Source organism: Rissa tridactyla, chromosome 8 (genome assembly GCF_028500815.1).
Source record: "Rissa tridactyla isolate bRisTri1 chromosome 8, bRisTri1.patW.cur.20221130, whole genome shotgun sequence".
Lineage (NCBI taxonomy): Eukaryota > Metazoa > Chordata > Aves > Charadriiformes > Laridae > Rissa > Rissa tridactyla.
The window spans coordinates 53,168,115-53,195,359 of record NC_071473.1 but is presented as its reverse complement, the minus strand read 5'-3'; the positions used below and the strand labels follow the sequence as shown (position 1 = coordinate 53,195,359).

The 27,245-nt window shown below is 44.7% G+C and overlaps 1 protein-coding gene across 1 annotated transcript in view; it reads right to left on the bottom strand.

Moving 5' to 3' along the window:
• The window catches only part of ROR1 (receptor tyrosine kinase like orphan receptor 1), a 174,539-nt gene that overhangs the window by 48,016 nt on the left and 99,278 nt on the right, over positions 1–27,245 (bottom strand). The window contains exon 2 of the mRNA XM_054212436.1: positions 8,802–8,873. Coding sequence (XP_054068411.1) covers positions 8,802–8,873 — 72 coding nt within the window. The remainder of the gene's footprint in view (positions 1–8,801; positions 8,874–27,245) is intronic.

The window sequence follows — 27,245 nt, the reverse complement described above, 5'->3', positions numbered from 1 at the left end:
AGGAGGATTTGCTGGCCACAGTGAGACCTTTTTTCCCCCCAAGCACCGTGTGTGCTCTGTGGTTCTGATTTCACTAGGTGTTTAAAGCACGATGGGGATGCAGGATTAGACCCCAAAATGGTCATTTTATGAGAAGAACTGCCGTTTCATTTATCCTTTTCTTTATGCCCTTCTGATCTTTCGGAATATTCAAAGAAAAGTTAAAATTAAAGTCTCCATTCAAGCCACCGCAAGCCCAAAACCAGCTTTAATCCAGGTGCAACAGAGAGGCTGCTGTACCAAGTTACCTCCCATTATAGACGTGTAACAACACACTTCTCTGGAAAGGAACTTCTCCAAACCTCTGGGGACACCGTTTTCCAGCGGCTGGACTGAAGAATAAGTTAAATTCTGGATTTGAAAACTCAAATCTGCGTTGCAACAGGTAAAGCAACTACCTGACCTGGTCAGAGTAAGGCAGTTGGGACACCAGTCTTAGAGACTGCTCATTGCATTTATCTTTCTGCAGCAAGAGGTTTAGCAGCTCGCCGCTTCTTTGTCAGAGCATACACTGGCAAAAAGAAATGCAAAAAGTGTCTCAGTCGGTGCCTGCAGATGGTTAAGTCTAAAGATTGGTAACGTGAAGAGTTTATTTATAAAGGGAAAGAGCCTGCTAGGTCCATCAGAGGGTCCAACAGAGGCTGCCCGATTTAATATATCAGCTTGCAAATAGGCATTTTCATTCATTCAGAGTTCTGGATTACCCACATTAATCCAGTCTGATGCTGCACTTGGATGCGCCCCATACTCACATGTATCGGCATCACCACTGAGCTCAGACTGTTGGAAATTTTCTATATGGAACCGTTCTCTTTGGAGGAAGTCAACAACGCGGAGCCCACCCAGCCTGAAGACGCTGGAGGGGCTTGCTGGTCGTTCCATATGTTCAATCAACTTGAGTTTTAAGCTATTCCAGTTCAGCTATAGAAGGAACCAGGAGGATTTCTGACTGAAGTGTGGCCATAGACAGAGCACATACTTCGCAGTTGGAAAAAGGATTAACCATTGATTGCTTGATCTGCCCATAACTCACAAAGGAAGACAAATCCCGGCAGGTCCAATCTGTGGGTCTGACCAACAAACCCTGACCAACAAACCCCCCTTAAAGGGGCAAAAGAAAGACTCCTGCCTGGAATTTCACTTATTTAAAATTAATAAAAGTAGAGGAATGACAGCGGGAGGAAAGGGATACTGCACTCAACCCACGATTTAGCAACCCATATGAAGAATATCAGAGTTAAAGAAGTCCAGACGATCACAGAGAAATAGTCAACATCAACTGTCTTGGGACAAAAGGAAATATTCTACTGCCTTTGCTTGCCCGGCTTATTTTCAAACGAGTTTCCTCAGCGATGTGTATGTGCAAGACTCAATTCAGGATACGCACTGCAGCTGTCTGTTGGGTTTTCCCTTCCCAGACACTATCTAGAGGGTTTAGTGCCACTCGAGGATAATTTACTGAACCGAAACAGGCTGACCACTGCTTGAGGCTTTACGCCTTTTCAGATGTCCGCAGCTGACACTGGCTTTGTTTGGGATTCTCAGAATTAATTGCTACTTTCTGATAATTAGCAGCTTTGAGATTGCCTTGGGCCATAGGCAGGGAGGGCTTTCGGAGGGAAACCGGAGCACAAGATGCCCGTGGGCTTCCAAAAAATTATCTGGGGCTGAGCACCTGAATCCCATTGCTTTTGGATAGGAACTGGACAACTCACTGCCCTTCCTGCCTATGTGAATTCTTAATATGCATTTGAGAGTCCACATCTGCCTCCCCCTTTATGAGTCAACTTTCAGGTTTGAGGACAGATGTCTTGGTGATAGCTTTGACGCTATAATCTGGCAAGGGGAAATGAAGCTTTTCTTTACTCAGGAACCAGTTTTATAGCACAAGTAGGAAGCTTCTAAACTTTATCACAAAAAAAAGTGATTTGGAATAGGTAAACAAATGTCCGTGTCCAGCTATAAACCCAACTACTGAAAACCATCAAGGGATTTTGTTGTCACTTTAGAAGCTGCTCTGCACTAAAAAGCCACGTACAAAAACTCAAGCTATTAAGGGAAGGGTGTATAGAAAGGTATGTGCCTTAAGATTAATGCTGCAGAGTCAAAGAAAAGCTGTTATTTTTGACATTTTGACATAGCATCACTTTAGGATCTGGTTCTTATTAGCCCTTTCTGTGCCTTTTAAAGGTCTATTTTTTTTTTAAACCAAAAATGTCAGGAAATTTGGAACAGAAACTTACAATAAAACACGTCCCTTGACCCTCTGATCTATCAATCTTTCAAATAAACAAAGATAGCTGGATGAGCCAGGAAAAGGTTATTATATATAGTTACCTTATGCATAATGGTCAGATATTCACCGCACAAACTCAGGTTGTATAAAAAATCCAATGCAAGCGAAGCATTTTGTGAAATATTTTTGCCATGAATGCCCAACGTTACACGGGGTGGTTTCTTTTTCAGGTTGTATTCTGTGACCTTCAAATTTCACACCCTGTATTATTTATAAATGAGACATTGAAGAAACACAAATTCTCAAATAAAAACGTACACTCCGTCAGTGGAAAAGCAAACAAAAGGAGCTAATGTACTGTGGCTAAAAAAATTTTCAAACAAAGTAGCAGTAATTTACTGCCTCGCTACTAACGGGACCCCACAAATAGAATCAGAATCCTGAGCCCCATCAGGGGAGCTTGATTTACCGAATATCCCCCAGATAATAAAGGAAAATAAAAAGGTAAATTGTGCATAAACGTGAAAGCTGTAATTCTTCCCCTTTCACCACACGTATCAAATTCGCGTCCAGTGATTTCAAAAGAAAATCTGGAAATCTCTAAAGAACTGGGGCCAAAGTTAGGAGGCCTCGATCCACCTGGTTTTCTCCACGTTTGGTTTTGTTTATGTTTTTTAAGATGTAGTTTGCCTAAGAGTCAAATTCTCCCTGGGATATCAGAAAGATTTTCCCTATAAGAACTCACGGCCAGGTCATTTCTCTGCCTGGAAAGACTTGCCAAGCTGATAGCTTTAGCCTGCATTCACCAGTAAGGACAGCAAGGTTTGCATCACCCCTCAGGAAGCCCCCAGACCCAAAGGGTCCATCAGTGGCGTGTACCCACCGGGATGTCCTGCAGCCCCTTCTGCACTCTGTGACCTCCTCTTGCGCTGTGGCTGCCGTCCATCCCACCCTGACAGGGGATGCTCGGCCCACGCAAGGATCTCCAAGAAGTTAATGACACGCAGTCCCATGCACAGGGTAGTGGAGCAAACACTGCAGCTCTCCCACCGCTTGTTTTGGCCTTCCACAGATATTTTCTGCTCTGGAACCCCAGACCATCCCAGGGGATGGATGCTTGCCATAAGTGATCCTTGTATTGATATCATAGAATCACAGAATGGTTAGAGTTGGAAGGGACCTTAAAGATCATCCAGTGCCACCCCCTGCCCTGGGCAGGGACACCTCCCACCAGCCCAGGTTGCTCCAAGCCCCGGCCAACCTGGCCTTGAACCCCTCCAGGAATGGGGCAGCCACAGCTTCTCTGGGCAACCTGGGCCAGGGGCTCACCACCCTCACAGCAAACAATTTCTGCCTCAGGTCTCCTCTAAATCTACCCTTCTTCAGGTTAAAACTGTTCCCCGTTGTCCTATCACTCCTTTACCTGATCCAGAGTCCCTCCCCATCTCTCCTGGAGCCCCTTTAGGGACTGGAAGGTCTCCCCGGAGCCTTCTCTTCTCCAGGCTGAACCCCCCCAGCTCTCTCAGCCTGTCCTCCCAGCAGAGGGGCTCCAGCCCTCCCAGCATCTCCGGGACCTCCTCTGGCCCCGCTCCAACAGCTCCGTGTCCTTCTGCTGTTGGTGCCCCAGGGCTGGAGGCAGCGCTGCAGGGGGGTCTCACAGAGCGGAGCAGAGGGGCAGAATCCCCCCCTCGCCCTGCTGCCCACGCTGCTGGGGACGCAGCCCAGGCTGCGGTTGGCCTTTGAATACTTAAGGATAAATCCCATCTTAACCTTAAACCACTGACTGATTTGGGGTGCATTTTGTAAAATCCTGCCTCTTGCTGCCAATCTCTCCAGGGAACGTTGGCTTCCCGTATAACGCCACAAGACTGCTAAGTGCTGCTGCAGCAGTGACCGCAAGGTCTATGCCACACAGATCAGCTGCGAGCGGTGGGGAGCTCAAAGCCCAGGCTGGGGATCACGGATGTCTGGAAATGAAAATGGTTCCCAAGCCCTGGGAATTCTAACGTTTTATGCTTGTTTGCCAAAGCAGACAGGCCATGAAAAGGGAAAGGAAAACAGGCAGTATCTGCAAAAACTCACGCTAACAGCTCTTCTTTGGAAACTGAAGGACCAAGTGAAGAGCTCCTGGGAGGAGGAGGAGATACCGGCAATGTGATAACGTGCTGCACCCCAACACTGGTGTCCTCAGCTCTGGCTCAACCACAGCCAGGACACGTCCTCGCACATGGTCAAGGAGCTGCCATGGTGGAACGAGCTCCTGAGGGGCTTGCAGGCGGGCATGGGGGGACCACGCTTTCCCCCTGATCAGAGGAAGCCACAGTGACAGCATCATCCTCTTACCAATCCGATAGAGAATCCTATTCCAGTGAACATTCACTGAAGTTGAATTCTACCTACAGTAAAAAGAAAACAGTGTTTCAAAGCTGACTCTTTCTTGGCAGAGACTCCAATACTATCTTTGCCTAAGGATGAAGAGCTCCCTAACAATTCCTCTGCTGTACCAAATGTAAATAGGCGCTCATTCAAACTCAGGCCTAACTATTTCTCTGTAAATAAACTGACATCTGACAGAAGGAAAAGCCTACCCATCCACAATCATTTTTGTGGAAGAGAAGCAGGTGAATGAAGGACTCTTCACCTTTTTAAATAAGAATCAGGGAAAAGAAGAACTCATGGTAAATCGGAAGCCTTCTCAAACAAAGAGCAGGAACAGGAATCACAGAATCATAGAATCATTTAGGTTGGAAAAGACCCTTGGGATCATCGAGTCCAACCATCAACCCCAAAGTTCTCCCCTACACCATATCCCCCAACACCACATCTAAACGACTTTCGTCGTTTAGAGCTCGTCCCGTGGTGTAAGGGGAGAGAGGGGAGGCAGTGCAATGAGAAACCAGAGTGCTCCCTCGCCTGCTGGCACACCCCAAAAAAGAGTCGCATTACAGAACAGAGCACGGACACTGAAAGCCAGCACCAGGGCAGAGCGTCCTCGTGAACTCCACTTACTCCCGCTTTCATCTGGCCCTTTTTGTTTTGCCTCAGATAACGCCTATTGCCACAGCTGATGTCAAAAAATTTCCAGATAAGGAAGTTGCTTCAAGCCACCAAGAGCGAATGGCCGTGCCACGGCGAGCATCAGGAGCGGTTACAAAGCCTGGTGCAATGGGGCCATGTAGGATCTTCTCCAAGGAGCTCCAATCCCCGCTGGACATCTCCCACCCACCGAGCAGTCACAGGCTCCCCCAGCCCGAGGGAAATCTCAGCTAGTAACTTGGGGGTGAGAAGCATCCTGCCACCGACCCCCTGAGACAGGTCTTTTCCTACCACCAGGGCCCCCGTATTTTCCCTGAAGTTCACTTATTCCTCCTTACATAATTAAATATTTATTAGATCACATTTCCATTTCTCTTTTTCCCTCGTGGCATTCCCTCTGCACGCCATGATTTACCAGTCAGAAAAGAGAGAAATGCTCATAGCTAAATTTCTCCCATTTAAAAAAATGATTATTTTTTATTTTTTATGCACAGTTTGTTTGTTTTTTTAAGGTTATGGTGAGAAACCACCTCCTCCCTCCCGTCAATCGTTGCTTTCAACAGCTCTTCACGGGTGGCTGCGTCTCTTTTAAATTCATTTCCTGTTAAAAAGAATAAACAGGCAACTGTTTAATGCTGTCGATTTAGCTTATTTAATAGAAATTGCAACCTGAATAGGGCTCAGTTGTAAGATAATCACTGCAGAACCCACCGAGCTAGAGAAAGTACCATATTAAGTGATTATTTCAAAATGCAGAATATTGCTTAGCGAGACGATGAGCTCTTCCTGCTTCCCAAACACAGGAGATATTTGAGGAAGAGATGCTCATTTCCAAAAGGCATCAGGCAGAGGTAGAGCCACTTAATGCGGACTGCCATTTAATTGGGAAATTTGGCTGGAAACCACTTTCATGTGGTGAACTTAATAGGCTTTAAAATGAGTTTTACTGGGACGCCTGTGTGACCTCATGGCTGACTGCAGCAAAGACAAGTGGATGTTGATTTCTTGAGATGCTTGTTTGCAAAAGAAAGGGAAACGAAGTGCGTGCCTAATTTTCTCCTCTGAGGTTTCGACTCACCAAGCCAGCATGTGCTGCAGTGTATTTTGCTTTATACAAGCGAGGGTTTCAAAGAGCTTTAGTAGAACCAGTAGCTCCCACATTAAAGCCCTTGCTTCTCTCTTAGACAAGACAAAACGTGTGCGCATTGCTTTGCTCGTAGGCACACCGGGAGAATCCACCCCTCTGACTAAGCTTTTCAGGCAGCAAACGCATTTTAATCACGTATGTAAATCCATGTTTAGGTAAGCTTACAGCAGTCTAAATGCTAATCAGGTCGAGCAAAGGGGCCGGTAATCCCCCAGGAATGAAGGATTCAGCCCAACAAGTGGTAATTGCCGCATTCCAGGTGGATTAGAAGCATGAAACTTCATTTTACCTGTTTCTGACAATATAGCTCAGGAACAGGTGCCGTGGAAGTAACGCGGAAAATGGTTTAATTGCTAATGTAGAGGCCAGGCTCAGTGCTGGCAGAGAAAGCGTAAGCTTCGCTTTGGGCAGTAACATGACTCAACATCCAGGATGGTGGCAGTCGCCCCAAGTGTTACCTCTGCTGCCTCTGGAGCTGCTGCTTTCCAACAGAGCCGGCACACCGGCAGCCAGGGTGGGACACCTGAACCCTGGCTGATAGACCCTGGTGTGGAGAGAACTTTGAATAAAGCAGACACCAAAGGAGGCAGGAGGTCCGTGCTGCCACCAAGAACCTCTCCCTGTTTCCCAGCCATGTCAATGAAACCACCTGGGGGACATGCCACTGAAAAAAAAAGGAGCATTTGAACTACCAGCTGAGAGAAAGCCTAACCAAAATATGCGGTAAAAATCAGCCTGGTCCTAAGAAACCAGTCTACACAAAACCTCCCATTAAGAATAACAACAAAGAAGGTACTGAGGGCTATTTTTCAACACAGATCAAGTACAATTTACTGTAAAATTACATTATCTTCACTATCTCTTCTGTACCTTCCCCTCTATCTAGGTTTTGGTTGGAGACGCAGCTTTTCCTGCAATATATAGCAATCTATGGGCGCTTTACCAATTGAACCCGTGGGCTCACACTGGAGAACAAAGAATGTATCACCGATGATCATTTGCAAAAAATATTTCAACCACTTCTACAAAGTGCAACCATGTTTTCTCCTGTGATCATGGGCTGGGTTCCTAGAGAAAAAACTACCCTGTAGGTTAGTAGAGGTTGCTTGCTAACGCCACTTATGTATTTCTTACCTTTTAAAAGCCAAACAATTAAAGAAACATAGAGGCATCCTGTTTGGGAACCACTGCCCTTGGTCCTCTGCAACTTTGGGACATTCCCAATGCACAGCCCAGACCCACAGACCTGCCATGGGCACCTGGATAAATCACTGCAGTGGGATAAGACATCTCTTCTGTCAAAGCCGCCTTTCAGCAATTTGCTGCGAATCAGGAATCCTCTGCTTAAGGACTACATGCTTTTCTCCCTTTCCCACCAGCAAGTGCAAGCCCTTTGACTTTCGTCTTCTCCAACATGTCCTGGATCACCAGAAAGTCCTGCTCCTTCCCCGGTGGGAAGGCAGACATGAAAGAGTCAGCCTTGCCTTAAAGTACCCAGAACTACGTATTCTCTTCATACATTAGCACAGAAAGCATATTTATGCTTACACATAAAACACTATGAACACATGTTCATAAAAAAAACATTAACAAAATACAGACAAAAACATATGGAAAAACCATCTGTGGCAGAACTCCACGATGGGAAATTTCAGTCCAAATAGTTAACGGTTGGCAAAGTTATAAGCAAATAAAAAAACTGGTTGACAAATTGCACAGTTAGTGTGGCTAACAGCATCCTCCGCTCTGAACGTTACGTCAGAAGCATTTCAAAGACGAGATTGACTCAGGAGCTGCAGGCCACCACCTCGCAATAAGGGCTAGAGGAAACGAAGCAATTTGGCTTAAATAATTTGTGGTGCATAATTTACAAAAAGAAGGCGAATGAGAAATACATCCCTTTTTTTGCAATACGTACCCTTCAGAGAGCTCCAAATCACACATAATTACCACCTGCAAATGTATTTTCCCCATCCATTCATTTAAAGCCTCAAAATTTCATAATAAAACACATCGAGGCAAACTGCCTGCCTGATGCTTGTTAATTTTGAGTTCAAATCCTAAGATCACCAGATAAAACATCAAGCAGTTCATAAACCAACAGAACTCACATCTTGAAATATTTTTAACACGTGGAACATTTTACTAGTACAAGAAACGAACACAGCATCCTCCAGAAATCACAGAACCACACGTAATTAAATGTCAAATGATCACAAGGCAAAAAAAAAGTTTATCTTAAGTGCCCCCTCACCTCTTTGCTCGCTAATTTGGCCAAGTCAAGAAGAAGAATTGAGATTTTGGAATAATCTGTTATCACTTTTTTTTTTTCTGTCCACTTACCTTTATCTAATTCACTTGAGATGTTCCATGACGATGTAGGCATGAAATCAGCAACAACTGATGAATTTGCTCCTGGAAAGGGAAAACAGAAAGGAAAAAAAAGATGCTGTTAATATATCAATTCTGTATCATCAGGAGTGTAAGAGGCATTTATAAAGTTGCTGTCGCAGTAATAAAATTATTTGAAGAACAGCAGCTATTAAAATGCACTCGACGCTCCGTGCTGGCAGGCTGAGACATGTGGGCAGCAGAACCAGCGAAGTGGAAAAAGGCAGAGGGCCAGCGCTGGAGTTTGTTTTGCAATGCTGTCACTGGGAGGCCTTGTGTTAATTAAGCAACCAATCTCTGAGATGTATTTGGCCCACCTTGAAATCCCTCCACATGGTTTATAGAGGTAGAAAGACTCCGCAGTGCCACAGCTAAGAAAAACACCAGCGCTATGAGGTTGCCGAACATGTTATCTATTAACATTTACAAGCGATTTTAATCCTGCAAACCCACGCGCACAAGAAGAGACGCAGTTTATGCGCTGAAGTTAATAGGGCTACTTGTATGAAAAATCTTGCTACGACTCTTGTAAACACAGGCTGGAAAGACTGAGCTGATCACCAGTAGCGTTTTCTCGTTGCTATTATGTTTTTTTCCTTTTCAAGAAAAAGTTGAACGGTGACTTTAGTCTTCACTTGTATTTTTACCTTTTTTTTAACACGCAAACATGAAGTCGTACGGAAGATGGTTTTAAGGGAACTGCCAGCATCATTCCAGCCCCAGCTATAGGTCACGGTAAAACACCTCCCCGTGTCTGAACATCGATGATTTCATCAAAAACCCCTGCCAGGACCCTGGTGTGTAACTGCCGCAGTAGCACCCCCCACACCCCAAGGGGCGCAGTATCCATGACGAGATGGTTTTTGGGCTCCCTGAGGGTCTTTGCAAAATCACATTCAGCAGCGGAAGCCCATGGTCCCATAGCGAGGGGGAACCACTCTCCCCCGTAACAGCTGACCCACACGCACCTTATGAGGCTCTGGAGGCACCTGGGAAGGATTGCTTTTGGAGCGTGATCTCCGAGTCAGCCCCCAGGGATTAATACACATATATAGGAGATTGAGTGAGTGATGGTGGGGAGGGTGGGAAGAAGGGGTGTGCACACACATTACATGGCACGGAAACACACTGCACCTCCTAATTCCCTGAGTCCACCCAGCCCCAGGAAACCTGACCTCCACAAGGAGGAGAGCGATGCTGGACAGGAGAGCTACGGCACTGAACGTGGGAGTGAATTTCAAATAAAAACAAGCAGGTTTTATTTGAAATTAGCACCCGAGCTGAGTGAGATGCTAAAAAGCCTCCCAACAAATGAACACCCTGTGGCCCAATTCTGCAGCCCGGCTGGGCCCCCAGTGCTGGGTGATTTCAGTTGGTCCCACAGGTGCACGGTGAGCGCAGAGTCGGGATGCTGAGCATCAGTGGGATCCCAAAAGAGAACAGGACTATTTTGAAGTATATTGTTTGAATTTTGACACCATCCCTGTAGCTTGTTACCAGACATCTTTTAACTACAAAGCAATTTCACTCATAAAACTCTGGCAGTGCAAGGACATCCAAAGATATTCTGCGCTTATTTGACCAGTTAGCAACTATTCTATTTCATTAACAAATCACGAGAAAATTGTAAACACAAAGTCATACAAATGCATGAAGCTGTTAAGTTCAGATACAGCCACTACACTTTTTATAAATATCGTCTCTCTTAAAAGCCCACCTGGTAGCAGTGCTTATTTAAGACTCTGTCAAGTATTTCCAATGTAAACACGGAATTTGAAGGCATTATAACTCACCTACGAGCACGGTCCCTGGCCTGCGCAGATATGCAGGGCAGAAACCCACTGACAGGGACCAATCCTAAGCCCATGTAAAATGGCATCGCTCTGAAATCAGCAGTGACACCTGTTTACACAAGCTGAGATTTTGGCCCACTGTGTCCATCCCTCCTCATTCTTTACTTTTTAACAGTTGAGCTTCTTACCTAACCCAACTGTTAGGGACCTCGTGGCTGAAAGATCTGCAAGGTTTAAGGAAAACAAAATGGATCCAGCGCTAATATCATCATGGTGACTGTGATCGTGGTCGACGGATTTGCTCGGACGCTAAAACTGAGATGTGGGGTAGGTGACAAATAACCAGTGGCCAAATGCTGACCAGGACCTGGTTGGTGTCAGGCTGGTCCGGGAGGTTGGGATGCTCGATCTTCTCTGCATCCCCTAGCTCTGTCCTTCCATCCCTCCTGCCCAAAAAAAAGGGGCAGCTCCTGTAGGCTTGTGGTGAAACCCCTCCAAGAGAGGGATCTGAGATGTTATTGCCTCTCACACCTCCCGATGAGACCAAACAGGTTCATCCCTTCATCTCTAGGCGCCACTCAAACCCATGGGCAATAGGTTACGTCCTTCACACTGCTCACACATTTCCAGTTTAGCACTCGACAATATATTTTCTGTAGGTAATATTACTTTTGTTCACCTGGAAATACTCTACTGTTAAGAGCCCACTAATAAACCACATTCTGCAAACAGCTAACACACATTAACCAAAATGAAAAAGTACTAACAAATGAAATGACAAAATGCAATATTTTACTATTTAAAACTCCAGAGCGCATTAATGTTTTCTTAAACAGGCTTTTAAAACATGACCGTAAATCTCACTGAACAGACATCCATCACATTATCTACAGAAGAAACCACAGCAGAAGACCAAATCTTACTATTTGTGAGATAGTTCTCCAGGCAGGTAAATGGTAATTTTTTGATATTCCTGAATTAAAGCTCCAATTTGAGAGCAACATCCTACTGTGCCCTTGGTGAACATTTTATTTGACTGAAAGGAACATGCAGGGCAGTTACACAGCTTGGGAAGTTACCATCGATTCAAAGTTAATGCAGAAAACAAAAGCATCCCAGAAAAGAAGTCCACAAGACATGCATGAATTTCATTTCTAGCTGCGATGACTTTGGACTGCTGCGCATGGAAGTGAGAGCAGTGATACCTCTCTTTGGAAAAACGATGTTATAAGCTTCAGGCCAAATCCAAAGCACGCTCTGTCAGAAGGTGAGCTCCCAGCCAGCCCATGGAGAGAGATGAGTCATGGATGGGAGGAGGATCAAAGCCTTGTCAGAGCAAATTCATCCTTCCCCTGCAACCAAACCCACCTCCTGCTCCTGCCCGATCCTCACTCAGTTACTCTGCCTCCAGGAGGAAAACGTGTTTAAAAAAAATCAGACTGGGAATGAGTAGGACTTTTCTACCTTTTGGGACCCACCATGTGCTAGTGGGTCAAAGAGCTGGAGCACCAAGAAGGTCACCCCAAATGCAAGACATCTACAGCTATTCCACCCACCACAGCTTGGAGGAGACCAGGGAGCGGCGCTCAGCATCCATCACTCCACTGGGTGATGGATTCCCCTCACTTCACTCACACATCCGACCTTTAAACTCCAACTAACCAACTGCTCCCTTCATCCTCTAAATCCCATATACGGGATTTACCCACCAGAACAGGCTTGTCCACTTGCTGTCACCGTTAAAAAAAAAAGGAAAAAAAAATCTGCCAATAAGATTTGCTTTGAAAAGAAGTCAACCCGAGAAATGGGATCAGCAGAGAGAACCATTATCCCATTACGATTTTATGTATAGATGAAACCATTCCAGATGAATGATGAATCTTATCCTTAATACTGGAAAGGTAAGTATCTGTTCAAATCTCTATCACTATTAAGAAAACGTTGCTCTTAAGTTAATGAGAAATCACAGCAGTCAATTATAACCCCTGTGAAAAGCCAAATAAAGTGTATTCAAATACACTCCCCACAGAGAAGCTGGCTAACATCTGATTTTAATACCATATTGCATAAGTGCAGAGTGAATTTCACACAAGCCAGTCCTTTTAAAGCCTTTGTGATTAAATAAACTTCAATAAGGTTTACAAAAGTCTGCCTCTGAAGAAAAACTACGGAGCTAGTGCTTATCACCGGCACACACTACTGCCTCATTTTCTCACCAGAAGCAACCATTACTCAGGGCTCCAGTGTTTGGACTGTCACACTCACAGACCCATCAAAAGGACGGGGCAGCCTCGTCCCCTGGCCACAGAACCAAAGAGAAGATCCAGGCCCCGTGCCCAGCCTAATTAATATCTCTACGTGATGCATCTGTAACGCGAAGTAAAGAGAACGTAAGTCAAAACAGGAAGAAGGGAGATAATGAAGATGACACTAAACCCAGAAATGATTGAAGATTTTAATGGGGAATAAATCTGCTATATAGAAACAAAGCAGAGAGCAAAATAAGTCTAAGAATGTGGATATTGCAAGGCCCTACAAGCAATGCACGAGGTCCGTACGGCTGCTGAGCGCAGGAACGTACACATCCAGTAGAAGTCTTGCCTGGGACAGGATTTCTGCTCGGGTGGCGAGATGAAAACCCCAGGTCGTGCAGGAACCCCCCTTCTTAAGCTGGAGATATGTCTAGTTAACACATGCAAACAAAAAATTCAAAGTGTCTCCTTAATGGACATCCTCTGTCTTACTTTTTATCTCACCAGTGGGTCATTCTATACCCTAATTAGTAACCTAATTATATAGTTACATATATAATTGTAAGTAATTTTTTCTGATATAAATATGAATGTGACTGCAATGTATGCAATTCAGATCTCGCTGCACAAGACCCAAAATAGCAAAAAGAGCAAGGAGGTATTTAAGGCACGCATGGGGTTAGAAGTCTGAGTAATAAGATAAACTACACAAAATGAACGTTTAAACTAAATTAAAAAAAAAAAAAAAAAAAGAAGTTTTCATTTGCAAATCTCTTTCTGAAGCTGTGTAGAAAGCCTACCCCGAGTGAGACTTGTTATCCTGTGAAGGAATTTGCCTAAGGAAGTGATAAAATCCCAATTTTGCGAGACACTAAAAACAAGATTGGGCAAGACATTACTGCAGACACAAATGGGGAGCTACCCCACGCCGTCAGGAGGGTCAAGACAGGACAACTTAACAGGAGATTCGGGTGCAACTATTTTGACCAAATCCTGGATGAATATTGTCATAGAAGCAGATCTACAAGAAACATCAATGCCCCTGAAAGAGGCGAGTAAAAAATCTGCGGAAAATAGATTCTTCAGCTATCCTGCTTGGATATAACATCAGGAAAACAGGAATCATAGATAAAGTTATACAGACTTAGAGCAAAACCTAATTATACTAAGTGCTCAGTATTTTTTGCTTTTCTGCACATTCCAGACCGACGCTTCATCTTTCTCTCTGTCTAGTTCCTACCTGACTGATCTCTTCCAGGATCTTCCCACAGATATGCCTCGCGGCTGTTTTTCTTCTCTGTCGTATCTCCCTCATCTCCCTTTTTTTTTGCCTTTTCTGTTTCACTGATCCTTTGTAAGTTCCCCACACATTTTCATCTGATCTCCCAAGACACTACGTTTTGCAATCACCAGCCTATCCACAGCCCACCCTGGAGGTGCTGAAGGAAATCTAGACATACTTTCTGCAGACTGTAATGGATACGACCTATTATTTAGTAATTTTCTTGTCTGTTTAAAAATTGGCACCATCCTGAAATTTCCATAATATACACCTCAAATTTTGCTTATATCTTTAAAGTGCGAAAGGATTTTCTTTTCATGACATCAGTATCTCTGCGCAGCAGTAGACATGTCTGCGTTATACAATTCTTGTGTTTCAAAAGGAGGTAGGAATCACAGAAAAACCTCCGTCAGTTGAACGAGGCAAAACTTGTTGATGGGAAATTGTGGAGAGCGTTTCTGCTCTTCAAGTAAGGCAGGTGGCTCTCAAGGAGAATATACTGCCTTTACTCGTATGCAATACCATAGGTCAGGGACAGATCTTCCACTGGGTAGTTGTGAATACAGCAATTTCGGTACACAACGATGTGTAAAAGACATGGTGTATATATAGTTTACAGCAAACAGCCTATGTTAAAAATATACTCCTGCAAAGAGACTCAACCTTCCACGTTCAAGTGAAGCTGCTGGCCTTTCTACTGCTGTTTTAAATATTTTGAAAGAGGCTACAAATTATATGCAACAAAAACTGCCGCAGAACGGACAAGATCTTATCCATATCTAAAGGGCGGGGAGCAAGAGGATGGGGCCAGACTCTTCTCAGCGGTGCCTGGGGACAGGACAAGGGGCAACGGGCACAAACTGGAACTCGGGAAATTCCATCTGAACATGAGGAAAAACTTCTTTACTTTGAGGGTGGCAGAGCCCTGGCACAGGCTGCCCAGAGAGGGTGTGGAGTCTCCTTCTCTGGAGATATTCCAAACCCTCCTGGACGCGTTCCTGTGCCACCTGCTCCGCGTGACCCTGCTCTGGCAGGGGGTTGGACTGGATGCTCTCCAGAGGTCCCTTCCAACACCCACCACTCTGTGATTCTGTGATTAACTAAGATCTATGCGGTAAGCAAGATGAAATGCTGCATGATGGCATGTCTCCTTCAGACGTTTAACATTAACTAGTTAGCTCTACTCCACCTGGTTGATGGAGCCAGTCTATGGCTGATAAAGCAAATGCAAAGCTGGTTCTACCAAAACCTTGCATAGGCAGATCCAAGAGATAGGGTTTACCAGATGATTCCTGCAGAGTTCACAACTGCTGCCATCGCTGTGTCAGAAACCGTGCCTTCTGCTGCCAAAGGACCCTCTGGAGCTCTTCAGGCCGCTCCATGCACACAGGGGCAGAGATGATGCTGCACGATGCTAATAACTTTCAAATGGTTAATTTTGTTCACATTCTTAGAATGGAAAACTTTCAAGCATATCTATCTGTGATTTATGTGTACTGTATCATTATTGATAGCCTGGGGTAGCTTAACAATTGGCATTAGATAGGGAAATTTTCAACACCAACAAACAATTTAAGCTCTGTGGATTTCAGATATACACTACATTAATTTTCAGCTTCAAAAGTGAGACGTGCAGCAGGATGATTTGATTTAGTGCAGGACTGGAAATTGTTAGGAACTTCATTTATACCATAGCCTGTTCCATCTATCAGAGCACCTCATCGCTGCTACTGGCACTTTCATCAGCACGTACGCGACGAACAACCTCTCTGCCTGGGAGTTTTTCTAAATGCCTCGAGCTGCCGAGGGCTAGAGATAAATTGAAGGATTAGCCCATTTATGATGCCTCATCAGAAAGAATCACGCTGCCCTATTTGTGATTACAGGGCAGGAAGCCAAGAGGCTGCATGCACCTGACACCTCTGCTTTACCTTTCCTTGCAGATCTGCTCTCTTCGACGAGGGTACACCAGGAAAGCTTTTGGCTCAAAGGTGGGCAGTCACTAGGGCTTCCAGTACCCACCAGGAACACCCACCCCAAAAGGCCTACTGGGGAGATTTAAAGCTTATTCTCAATCACACCATTCTGGAATATCAATAGGCAATATCATCACAAAATTACGTGATTGCTACGTACTGAATATCTATAAACTCTTAAAATACCTTTAAATGTTTTGGCAGGAGTCTAACGATCTACACAAGTCAGGACGGACTGCAATATTTTTAGTAACTTGGTCTTTGGCTAAGGTCATATCAGTTAAAAATTGTTTTCTTCCATGGGATCAGAGCCATCTCTTGGAAGAAGAGGTTTTTAAGAGGCCTTTTTTATATGCTAATAATTTAATCCTAAATTTCTAATTACTGAACTACAATTCCTTTTGAGTGCAGCTATTAATTACAGATTATCATTAATGTTATATGGATTTAGAAGTCACTGTGGAATCTGGGTGCACTTTACATTGCTCTAAATTGGGTCGTTAACAGTTCCACTTAAGAAGAGCAAAACACTGCACCCTGGAGCAACCCACAGCTTTAATGACAGGGAATGAAGAAAAGAAATGGCCAGTTGGCTGAACGCCAGCGTTTCATAGCTCACAGTCGACTCTTTGTGCTTATGAACTGTAGAAATGTGGCTACGATGGCACTCCAACACACATCAACCAGACGTGAACCTCAGGTGCGGGAGCCTAGCGCAGAAAACGCTTTGCTCGGCATTCCTGGGAACGGCGGTGGACCAGGCATGATCCTGCACTGCGCAAATTCACGGGACCTCTACCATTTTCTAGGAAGAATTATTTGTCCTCTGCTCAATCTGAAGCACAAGGGACCTGGAAGCAAGCTATTGGAGGAACACATCGTTTTCTTGCCCATAAAGGCAGGTTTTGCTGGGCACAGATATCAGACAGCCGGGTTGTTCTTCAGTAGTAATAACCCTGGAAGGCAGCACAGCACAGCTGTTTGTCATGCAGACCTACAAAGGTTGGGGAATTTGCATAATAAATGCAAATTTCCCATCTCTCCAAACCCACCTGAGATAATACCGGATTTTTTTCCGTGCCCTGAGCTACTCTCTTCTGAGCACCTCAGACTGGCAGAAATACAGAAAAGAAAGTGGAAGTGGGAACCACGCAAAGGAAACTGGAGGACTGCAACAGAAGAAAGCAAAAAAACTAACAACGGCAGGAAGATATTACAGGGTGGCTAGTCTGGGCTAAGAGGATGTGACAAGAAACAGAGGAGTCACAAAAAACCACCACAATATCAAGAGGGCAGAGAGATGGAGAACGACGTCACTGTTACGTGAAGACATTTCAACACCAGGAATGATAAGGAAGGGTCGAGGCAGGAATGGGAGGAGACAACGTTCTCCATTAGGCACTTTCTGGGGGCAATACTGTGGTGGCAACATCTGGGTTGCCTGAAATGGAGGTTTCCCTAACAACCCCCCCAAAAGGTCCTGAGCCTGAAGAGTGCCGAGATCCCTCCAAGCGAAGAGAAGAGTCTCTCGCAAAGCCTAGACGTCCTTGAGACTCTGAGTGACCCCTAGAGCACACTTACAATGGAAACTTGAGTTCCTGAAGGCATCAATACCATGCACAAGCATTTTGGGGGGCCTGCCCCTCTACTGACACGACATCCACACAGGTTCCCATTTATTTATCTCACAAGACAGCAGACTGAGCAGCGCCCACAAGTGCACGGTTGGGACAGAAGTGTTTGCAGACGAGGGATGAAGTGCCTCTACACGGCTTTACATTGCACCTGCTCGCTTGTCCCTGGCTTCCATCAGTGCCACTGCACTAAATCCACCCGCAAAAGCTTTAAAGGCGGCAAACCCAGCCAAGCGCAGGGAGGGCAAACAAGAAATCATTTACATCCACCATAAATCGCAGCACACCGTAACTCCTTGCACCTCAGCACTTGAGGGCCAGCAATGATTGAAATGGATAAGGCTACTAGCAATCTACAATTAAACCCTTATAACTTGTGAAGCAAATCACAGTAGAAGCCTGCCATGTGCAAATTCATTATTATTTTTTGAGCTCGATAATTATTTTTGTTGCAGTGAGGAAAAATGTACCCGTGTCAGCTCATGAATTAATGAACGGTCCCGAAACAATTACTTCTTAAATACACAGAAGTCTCCCTAGTGTAAACACGCTCCATTTTATACCATATCCTCTTGGTACAAGGCATACATTGCAACATGACTTATTGGCTGCGTATGATGAAACAGTAAATGTTGCACGTTTGATGGCTTCAACCTCATGCCTAGGATTTTACACAGGTTGATGTTGATTAATGTACAAACTGCCAAATTTATAAAGGGGCTGAAACACAAGGATACACTGTGAAACGTATGCTAATAGAGCACAATTTATATAAAAAGGGGGGAATGTAAATATTTAACTGATGCCAGAGCTGGATGCTTTGGCCAAGTCGGGACTGAGCTACATTGATTGTTCAAGAGGAACTTACACCCTGGGCTAAACCCACACAACCCTCATCTCAGACAGGCTTAAAGCCTGCACGTTTTAGAAGGTAGACTTAAAGCTTAATTTCTTCTGCTAAAAGGTTGGTGTTTAAAATTTTCCTTGAAGTCAAGCAGATGACACTTGTGAGTAAGAACTGATCAGCATGCGTGAGGAGAATGTGGCTCGGCTCAGGTCCCAGCTGGAAGCACCAAGGGAAGCGCCGGGAGGCAGGATCCCGACCCAGATCCCTCCGTCTCTGGCACACGCAGGCACAGCAACCTCGAGAGACCAAAACCAAACCAAGACCCTCCAGCTAATTTGCATTCATTAGCAGCCTCAAGAGAGGGTCTCTTGGAGGTGAAGATTAAACTCCCTTTTCGTGGCTCCAGGTTGGGTTTCAGACACAACGGTGACAAAACACAGGCACGTCTGTCCTCGTCCTGCCCTCGTGGGACTCCAGATCAGGGCTGTCCACATGCTAGTTAACAAAAGCAATTACATAGGTAATTAGTCAGCACAAAAGCTTCACATCAATGCTTCAGAGGTTTATTTTTAATCTTTTCATTGCTGGAATGAGTTAATGTGCTGATTCAGCCACAGTTACTATATTTAGTCACTATAGGCAAGTCTCCTAAATCTGAGGTTCATCGTGATCTCCTGGATTCAGATAATCTCTAACATCAAGAAAAATTAAATCCAAATTTAACAATAGGATGAAATTTATTTTCATTGTTATTTTTGGGGGGATCTTCAAATTGTTTCGTCTGCAGCTTAAGCATGCTTTTCTACTAGATTGCCCACGGTTTCAACAGATGCAGGATTATGCAAACGTCCAGGGGCTACTGAACATCCCATCATGGGCACGCGGACCTCAGCACTGCAAGCCTCAAGCTGGCAGCTTGATAATGGTCACCAAATCCACAGGTTTGATGGAGTCAGTCTCCTGCATCCTTAAGTTACACAGCAATCCCCACGCACTTTGCCAAGCACAGCCAGGATTGAGGAAACGGTTGGTGCAAAAGAGCCACTTCTAAACAACACAACTAAGACTTCGCAAGCCTTCATCTTAATTGCACCCAGAAGTACTGTAGTCTTCATGACCCCGTAATGGCTTTGCCACAGAAAAAAAACCCCTAGAGTCTCTAAAAGTTAATAGCCTGTACAATAGGAAATCAACAGGAGCAGGGCAAAGTTGGCTTGTTCCCTCTGAACTGCTTTTGCAGCCGCTGAAGCCTCATGGAAGGATAAACCACTGATGATTTTTTTATTAGCTCAACAAACAAGAAGCTAGGCATTTGATGTAATGCTACTGCAGATCTACAGAGATTACGTTTCAAAGTCGTGGCAACTGCCATGCTTTAAGAAACGAGTTAGCTTGGAAATGGATATAGGTTTTCTCTGAGAGGCAGGGCAATCCAAATAAACACGCCGAGCACAGTACATCCAGATGAAGTTCCAGAGGACCAACTGCTTGCCTAGTAGCTGCAAACCACACAGCTGCGCAAAGGTTTTTCCTTGCTGTTCCTAATTTCTTGTTCTTCAGGCCAAAGGACTGCCGTAATATCAGGCTCAGCAGGTGATAAGCGCAAGTGTCTGCCAAAGTAAGCCTGAGTGTGTGCAGATTCTGCTGAGTTCAAATGAGCACATACTTATTACAGGGCTAAATTTGACTAGGGGGTTCATTAACGTTAGTCAGCTCTGATAGCATCCAGACACACTCGAAATATTTTGTGCAGACTGTTTACAAGGAACGGAAAACATGATTTCTCCCTGAAAGCTTCGAAGCAAACAGGACACTGGGAAAATGAAATGGTAGAACATCCCGTAGCCTTCTCATTAGTTCTGTACCTAATATTTACAGACTGTTCCTCCCATTTTTTTTCCACTCATCTGTAAATAGTTCACAGACCACTCCTTATGGTCAAGCCAAATTTTTCTGCTGTTCAAATTTTCAAGTCTCCTATAGTTCATCCACAGGCCCCTTCCTCGCTACGCCAGGAGCTACGGCCCCTGTTTTCTCCCGCTTCCCAGCTCTGAGCAGCTTGTACAGAACTGTATTTCACCGAAACAAAGTTTTGATGCTACCAAAGGGGCTTCTGAATGAATGATGGAGAGAGACCACGCACAACTGCGATTCTGGTCTCTTGAGGGGTGGCTGCAGTTCTGGGAGGAGGGTCCCTGTCCGAGAGATACGGGGCACTGATGGCACAAAGTCTAAACACTCCATCAGGGATATGAAAAAGATACTGGAAATACTTATTTTTTTTTTTATTCTGGCAGATTACCTTCTCATTTTCATGATTCTGGTCAAATACCACAATCTACCACCTGTTTAGTTTAAATTAAGATGTTGAAGTAATCAAACTCCATGCCCTGTGGCTGTACAAGACTAAAAACTTTCCATTATTTAATACACGGATGCTCGAGGAACATTTGAACCTAATCCAGACTTTACTGAGATACCTGGAAAATTCAGCATCAATTAATGTTTTTGGATGCCGTCTCAGGTTTCTGCATGTCTTTAATCCTCCCGAAACACTGCACTACTGCTAAGTTGCGTATTTTCTTACCCGGTTTCCCAAATCAATTGACTTTGACAGTGGCTTTGCGTGCTGCTGTTAGCCATGCTGTTTACATAAGGCCAGGGATAACAGATTATAGCATTACAACAGTCTTCTAAAAATTTAGCTCTTAAAGGCTCAGAAGAGCTGTAACAGGAGTGAGAAGAGATTTTCTGGTGCATTACCTGATTTGATAACGACTTTATATTTGGTGATCTCAGTCCAGCTCCCAGCAGCCAAACAGCCCTGTCACAGAAAGCACAACTAGCAGACGGAGTAACCTAACCCTCCTGGCAACTCCAACAGCCAAAGGACCGAATTTTTCTCCCCCAGAGAGTGATCCCTCAGTGCCAGTAATCCTCCGGGATACTAATAACACAGCCTGGAGGGACCAGGAACTTCAGGTTAGTCCTAAGCCTGTGAATGGGGAAAATCTCACCGTTCCCATAGGAGTCCAAATTGAAAATAGTCTCTATTTACCACAAAGGCAGGATAAAACTGACCTGCAATAGGAGGCACAGTCACAAAGAGATGTGAATAGACCAGAACTGGATTCAACAGCAAGGTAAAGTGATGGAATTCTGCAGTCAGAGCCATTGAGATGGCACCGAGCAACGTCTTAGCTCTCAGTGCAAACACACACAAACCGTAAATATCAATCACGCGAAAGTATCTTTTTTCACCACATTTCTCAGCAAATCATGTCTTGTTTGAAATGCCTGGGCTTGGTATGCCGAAGGCGGGAATTCTCAGAAGATGTGGTTCTCTCCAAACCACAGAGCAAATCATGCCCTGTGATTTTGGTTTCCTTGCATTACTGGCTTAAAGCTCTGAAACCATTTAATACATACGTACATATATGCACAGACACACACGCGCGCACATGCGACTAAGGAGATACAGATTTGGGATTCAGACACAAAATCCTGCACACGCCATGTCACATCACAGACAAGCACGTCCCAAACATCTCACCCGTGATGAATTTCACAGCAGAAATCACAGCACAGTGTTCACTGAGGGGCATTTCTTGTGGCGATCGAAATAATTTTGTTCTGCCTCAGGCTTTAACAGACTGAACCGCTCGCTGATGCACCAGGCAGTGGCACGCGCAGCTCTGGACACAGGCTCTAAACACAGATTGGAGAAGATATGCACCCAAATGCCTTAGACACTGCGTGGGGTGAGGTGTTACTTCCCAGCGTTCTCTGACACCGGGAATCCAGGAGCTACAGTGGGTACTGACAGGGAAAACGGACGTGACGTGAACCAGCAGGGACTAATACCCACTCAAGTCACTCCCTGGTGAACAAAGCGGTTATGAAGTCCTGCTGGACAATGAGGAATCCTGAAGTCCTGCCTGGTGGGAAGAAGTTCTCACTACCAATAAAGTGCATTTCCATTCCGTGACTGATGCAGACAAACAGTGTGGCCACGTTTACTAATCAAAGCTTTGCTGCTGCTCCTTCAAGCTAAAAGTGGTTGAAAACAAGGAGATATTGACATAGATCATGCCACTAAATTTTAACCACTTCTACCTGAGCACTTCAACAACACGATTAGCCTGGAGTTTCAGTAACCTGCACTGTTGTATCCAAAGCAACGAATGCAATTTTTATTTCCACTGATAAACAGAATTTCTGTTTAACCCCTTCCAGGATGGAAGGGGTTATCAAACATATTTGTGCGCAGCTTTGTACTAATGTAAAGCTGAAGCACAAGGACAGAAATGAGGACTAATTTGTCTTGCAGCAGGACATGTGAATTCAGGAGACTAATCTAGAAATACGTGATGTTAGGTGACGGAGTGCCTAATGAAGAGCAAGGACGAGCAAAACTAGTCTTCTGTGATACCTGGACATTACACTTCCCAGCTTTGCCTTACAAGAAAGAAATCAAACTTCTTTGAACATTCACTGGGTTTAAAAACATAACGAATGGAATCAGAGACAAGCCTGACATCCGTACCTCCTGCACACCTTACGTTGGCCCAAAGATAGACTCTTGCTCCCCAGGGATGAGAGGAGACAGAGCTGGTGAACGGGATGAAGCACCTGTGCATTTTCCATCCTTCCAGCTGTCTCTTGCAAGAGGTCTCCCTTTACATCTAGAGACTTTTAAGCGTGTCAGGGAAAATCGTTGCATGTAGATGCTGCGTGGCACACACCACGGCACCTTAAAAAGACTGCCAGCTTCTCAGAACCAAAAAGCTGATTATTTTTCTGGCAAACCTCCAGACATTAGCATAGCTGACCTCCTGTGTTCAGGGACACCCCACACCTCGCCAGCTCTGCATGTATGGCTGGGAGCTTCTGCTGCAGGTTCCCGTCCACATCCATACGTTGCTTCCCAGTTCTGAGAGGGTTCCCACTGTGGTCGAGGGAGTTCTGACTAAAGGATAAATAAAGGACTGCTCAAAGCTTTCAGGATTTGGCTTACTTAGTGCCACTATGCTTGACATTGTGCCAGGCAAGGAGAACTCGATCTCTGCTCCAAGTGGATAAACACTGCGCTGCAGACACAGGAGTCTTGGAGATCTCAGCATGTATTTATGTAAAGCAGTGCAGGTGGGTTTACTTTTCAAATAAATAAATACAAAAATACTTCGTAATACTTGGAAGTCAGCAGAGAACGGCGTGGTGGAAAAGTCCCAGCGGTACCAAGTGTCACTGATGAAGGGAAAGAGCCAGGCTAGACGGGGGTCACCAAGGGAAGCAGGAGATTCCCTGACACTGAGCAGTTAAATGCAGACAAAAAACAACACACAGAATGAGAAAAGAGAAATTATTTATACAAAGGGACACATTTGATTTGAGTAGTAACTTTTCCTTAACAATTGACTCTTACCAGCTGATTCATATCTGTATGTCACCCACCTGTACCGCAGCCCCACCGAAAGGACTGTCTAGTGACACTGCGATCAACCACAGAAATCGAGGAATACGCTGAAAATTTAACTGTTACAATTATCACTTGATGAGGCTACTGTCTTTAACCTATGAACTAAGGGTCAAAAAGAGAAAACTCAGGGGAAACCAATGCGGTTTTTCAAGAGGCACTTGGTCTGGCTTGTGCTTCCATTGAAGTCAACAGTAAAGCTGCTATTGAATTAGGAAATGCTGAGCACTTTTGAAAGCTGCACAAGTGGATGAAAAGTGCCGTACAAAGCTATTAGCTCACAACTGCTCTACAAGTTACAAGCAATGAAAATAAAGAAAGCGAAGTAAAAGCAAAGAAAGAGGTAGAAATGTTTGAAAGCCCTTCTAAACCATCACATGCTGACTGCCTGCATTAGATAAGGAGCCAACATTCTCTCGCAGTCCCTTTCATCTACTGGAGGCCACTTCACCTTGGCCTAGGCTTTAATTAAATTTAATGTTTATTTGCACATGCTAGGTATATCATAATTCAGGAGAGGGGAAAACCCCTGCTCTGCAGCCACCAGAGTCACCTTAATGGAACCTAAATCGTCGGGACTTTCACAGACTGCAGATATAAAATAAGGGCAGGACTGATTGATCCGGAATAGTTATCTGGGTTTGTGGCCCCTTGACCAATTGTTGGGGTGGAGCTTTCTTGCACACGAAAAACCTCCTGGGCTAAACGGGGTTAGCACATGAACATGGCATTCTCTGGCCTGTAAGCTCCGACTGACCTAGACGACACAACTTCCACTTCACGCAGAGCCACGTTACTAGAAATCAGCAGCAGATGCTGATCCCAGGCACTCCCATGGTGGCGAGCACAAGCCCAATGTGGCCAGCCCCGCTCCGCCAGGCTCCGTGAAATCCAATGCCACCGCGGCTGCCGGTGGCACCTTGATAAACTGCAGGACCCTACAGATTACGCGCTCTTACGAGCAACTCAGACATGCTGAACGTTTTACCTAACTCAAACACCGAGGAGAAGAATTGCATAACTCAGAGATTTGCTTTGGCACAGGGCAAGGACACTGTGGCACCATTTGTGTGTACTCAGCAATTTTAGAATCCAAGGATTTCTCCCCGTTGCATGCTTGGAGATCTAATAAGAGCACTCTGCGCCGTTTCTGGCTGGTTAGAAGGCAGACAAATGAGAAAAATGAAGACTTTTGTTTTTACTAGGCTGTCAGTTAACATTTAGCAGTATGGCTCAAGTTCCCTTTTAAAGGGTGCTGCGCTCCGTCCTGGCTATTATGTGAAAAATGACACAAGGTGCTGTTATTTAAGCAGTAAGTCAGCCCCTAATGACCTTTTATACACAAACATTTGTATTCTTCAAAAGGTGAACATGGAAGGACAGGAATGAAGGAAATCTCCCTTTAGACAACTAAACTAGATTTCCAGCGGCGAGTGTACACACACCACTATTAGAGCTCCCCACTACTTGATTAGCAGCCCAAAAACATTTATCCATTTAAAGATTTTGCTTGCATTACCTCGGTTTTAGGGAACCACAATTCAAAGTGCTGTTCTTTGCAAAGACCGATGGCTAAGACTGGCTTTAAGGCGCACAGTGGTTGGACCATAAGGATATCCATCGTTACACCCAGGCTAACGGAGGCACAGGGTTTGATCCAAAAGGGAGCGGAAAACGGTGCTTTACTTCACCGCTGAATGACTCCTTCCACTCAGGTCTGACAGGAGAAACAGATGGCATTACTGCAGAAAGAGAAGGGAAAGTACAGCATTCTTTGCTGTCCAGAAAAGAGAAAAGAAGGATGGGTTTAAGGGAGTAATTTCAAACATAGGGAGCTGTTGTACAAGAGCAATTACGAAGACTATTTCCTCGTGCTCGTCTTCACCCTAAAACAGTAAGGTCCTTAAGTAAAACCAGACACTGGACCCAAGGTTTTATAGTCTCTTCTCCATGTACCACTGGAGCAGAGACAGCCGGTGGGACACAGAGGGGAGGTCTATAATGAAACATGCATTAAGTTGCATGGTACAGTTTCTGAAAAAACCCTAGACATAGGCATTTTTTTTGGTTAAAAAAAGGTCGGGGTGGGGGAAAAAAGAGAAAAAGAAAATCCTTGAAAAACAATCTTCCAAAGAAACAGAGCAGCTTGCGGAGAAAGGACCAGCACACTCTTTGGAGGGAACCAGCAGAGATGTAGCTTGAGAAGGATCATTTCTTTAACAGTACGCGACCCCTGCACCCCAGTTGTCTCTACTTATCATTGACTCTTTGACTTTGAAAGGGTCATAAAACAGCAAATACCATCAGAATGAAAGCTTAAATAAAAATGGTACCTAGGAGAAAATGGAGATGAGTTGTAATTTCCTCAAGCGTACCTGCCCAGCTCCATTCGATTATGGTCAACTTGGAGGTAACGCTCGTCAGGAGCTGAGAACCTGGTTTCCACGTCTGCATAAGCAGTTCTTACACAAAGAAAACTTCACATCTGTGGACACCACATTTAGGTTAACAAGTCAATATAAAACATCCAAGTGAAACGTACAAAGGCAGTTTACAAACACAAGTGGAAAAGTGAGGAGAGACAAAGCCTTAGCCCCACTTGCAAACTGGACCGTCGCTTCACGTATGGTCAATTCACATAAAAATAGCTCTGGTACTTGTATGCTAAGCTGGAGTCTGAGCCTACGGCTCCAAATACACTTCTGAAGCACTGATACAGAAGCTGCAGTTGCAGAAAAATGTCTTAAAATATCCTTCTGCGGTGCGGTAGTACTTTGACACTCTGATGATAGAGTTACTAACGCAAGCCATCAGGAATACGTACTATAAGCCTTGGGTAAGACATTTCTGTCTTGCTTTCCTATGGCTTGTTTCTGTATGTTCAGGATAAGCATAAAAATGGTTAATTGCATGTAAGTCATGTAAAGAGAGGGGAAAAAAAAACAAACAATAAAAACAGGTCCAAAAGGTTGAGTGATAATTGCAAATCTAAACAAAGAAGATTTAGTTGAAGACGAGAAGGGGAAAAACCAAACCCGCAGCCCAGAGCACGCATCTTTAGTGCCAACTGCCTGGTCTTTAAGCTTAATCAGTACTGACTGCTGAAAGCCCTGCGTAGCCCAAGTACTAAGTCCGC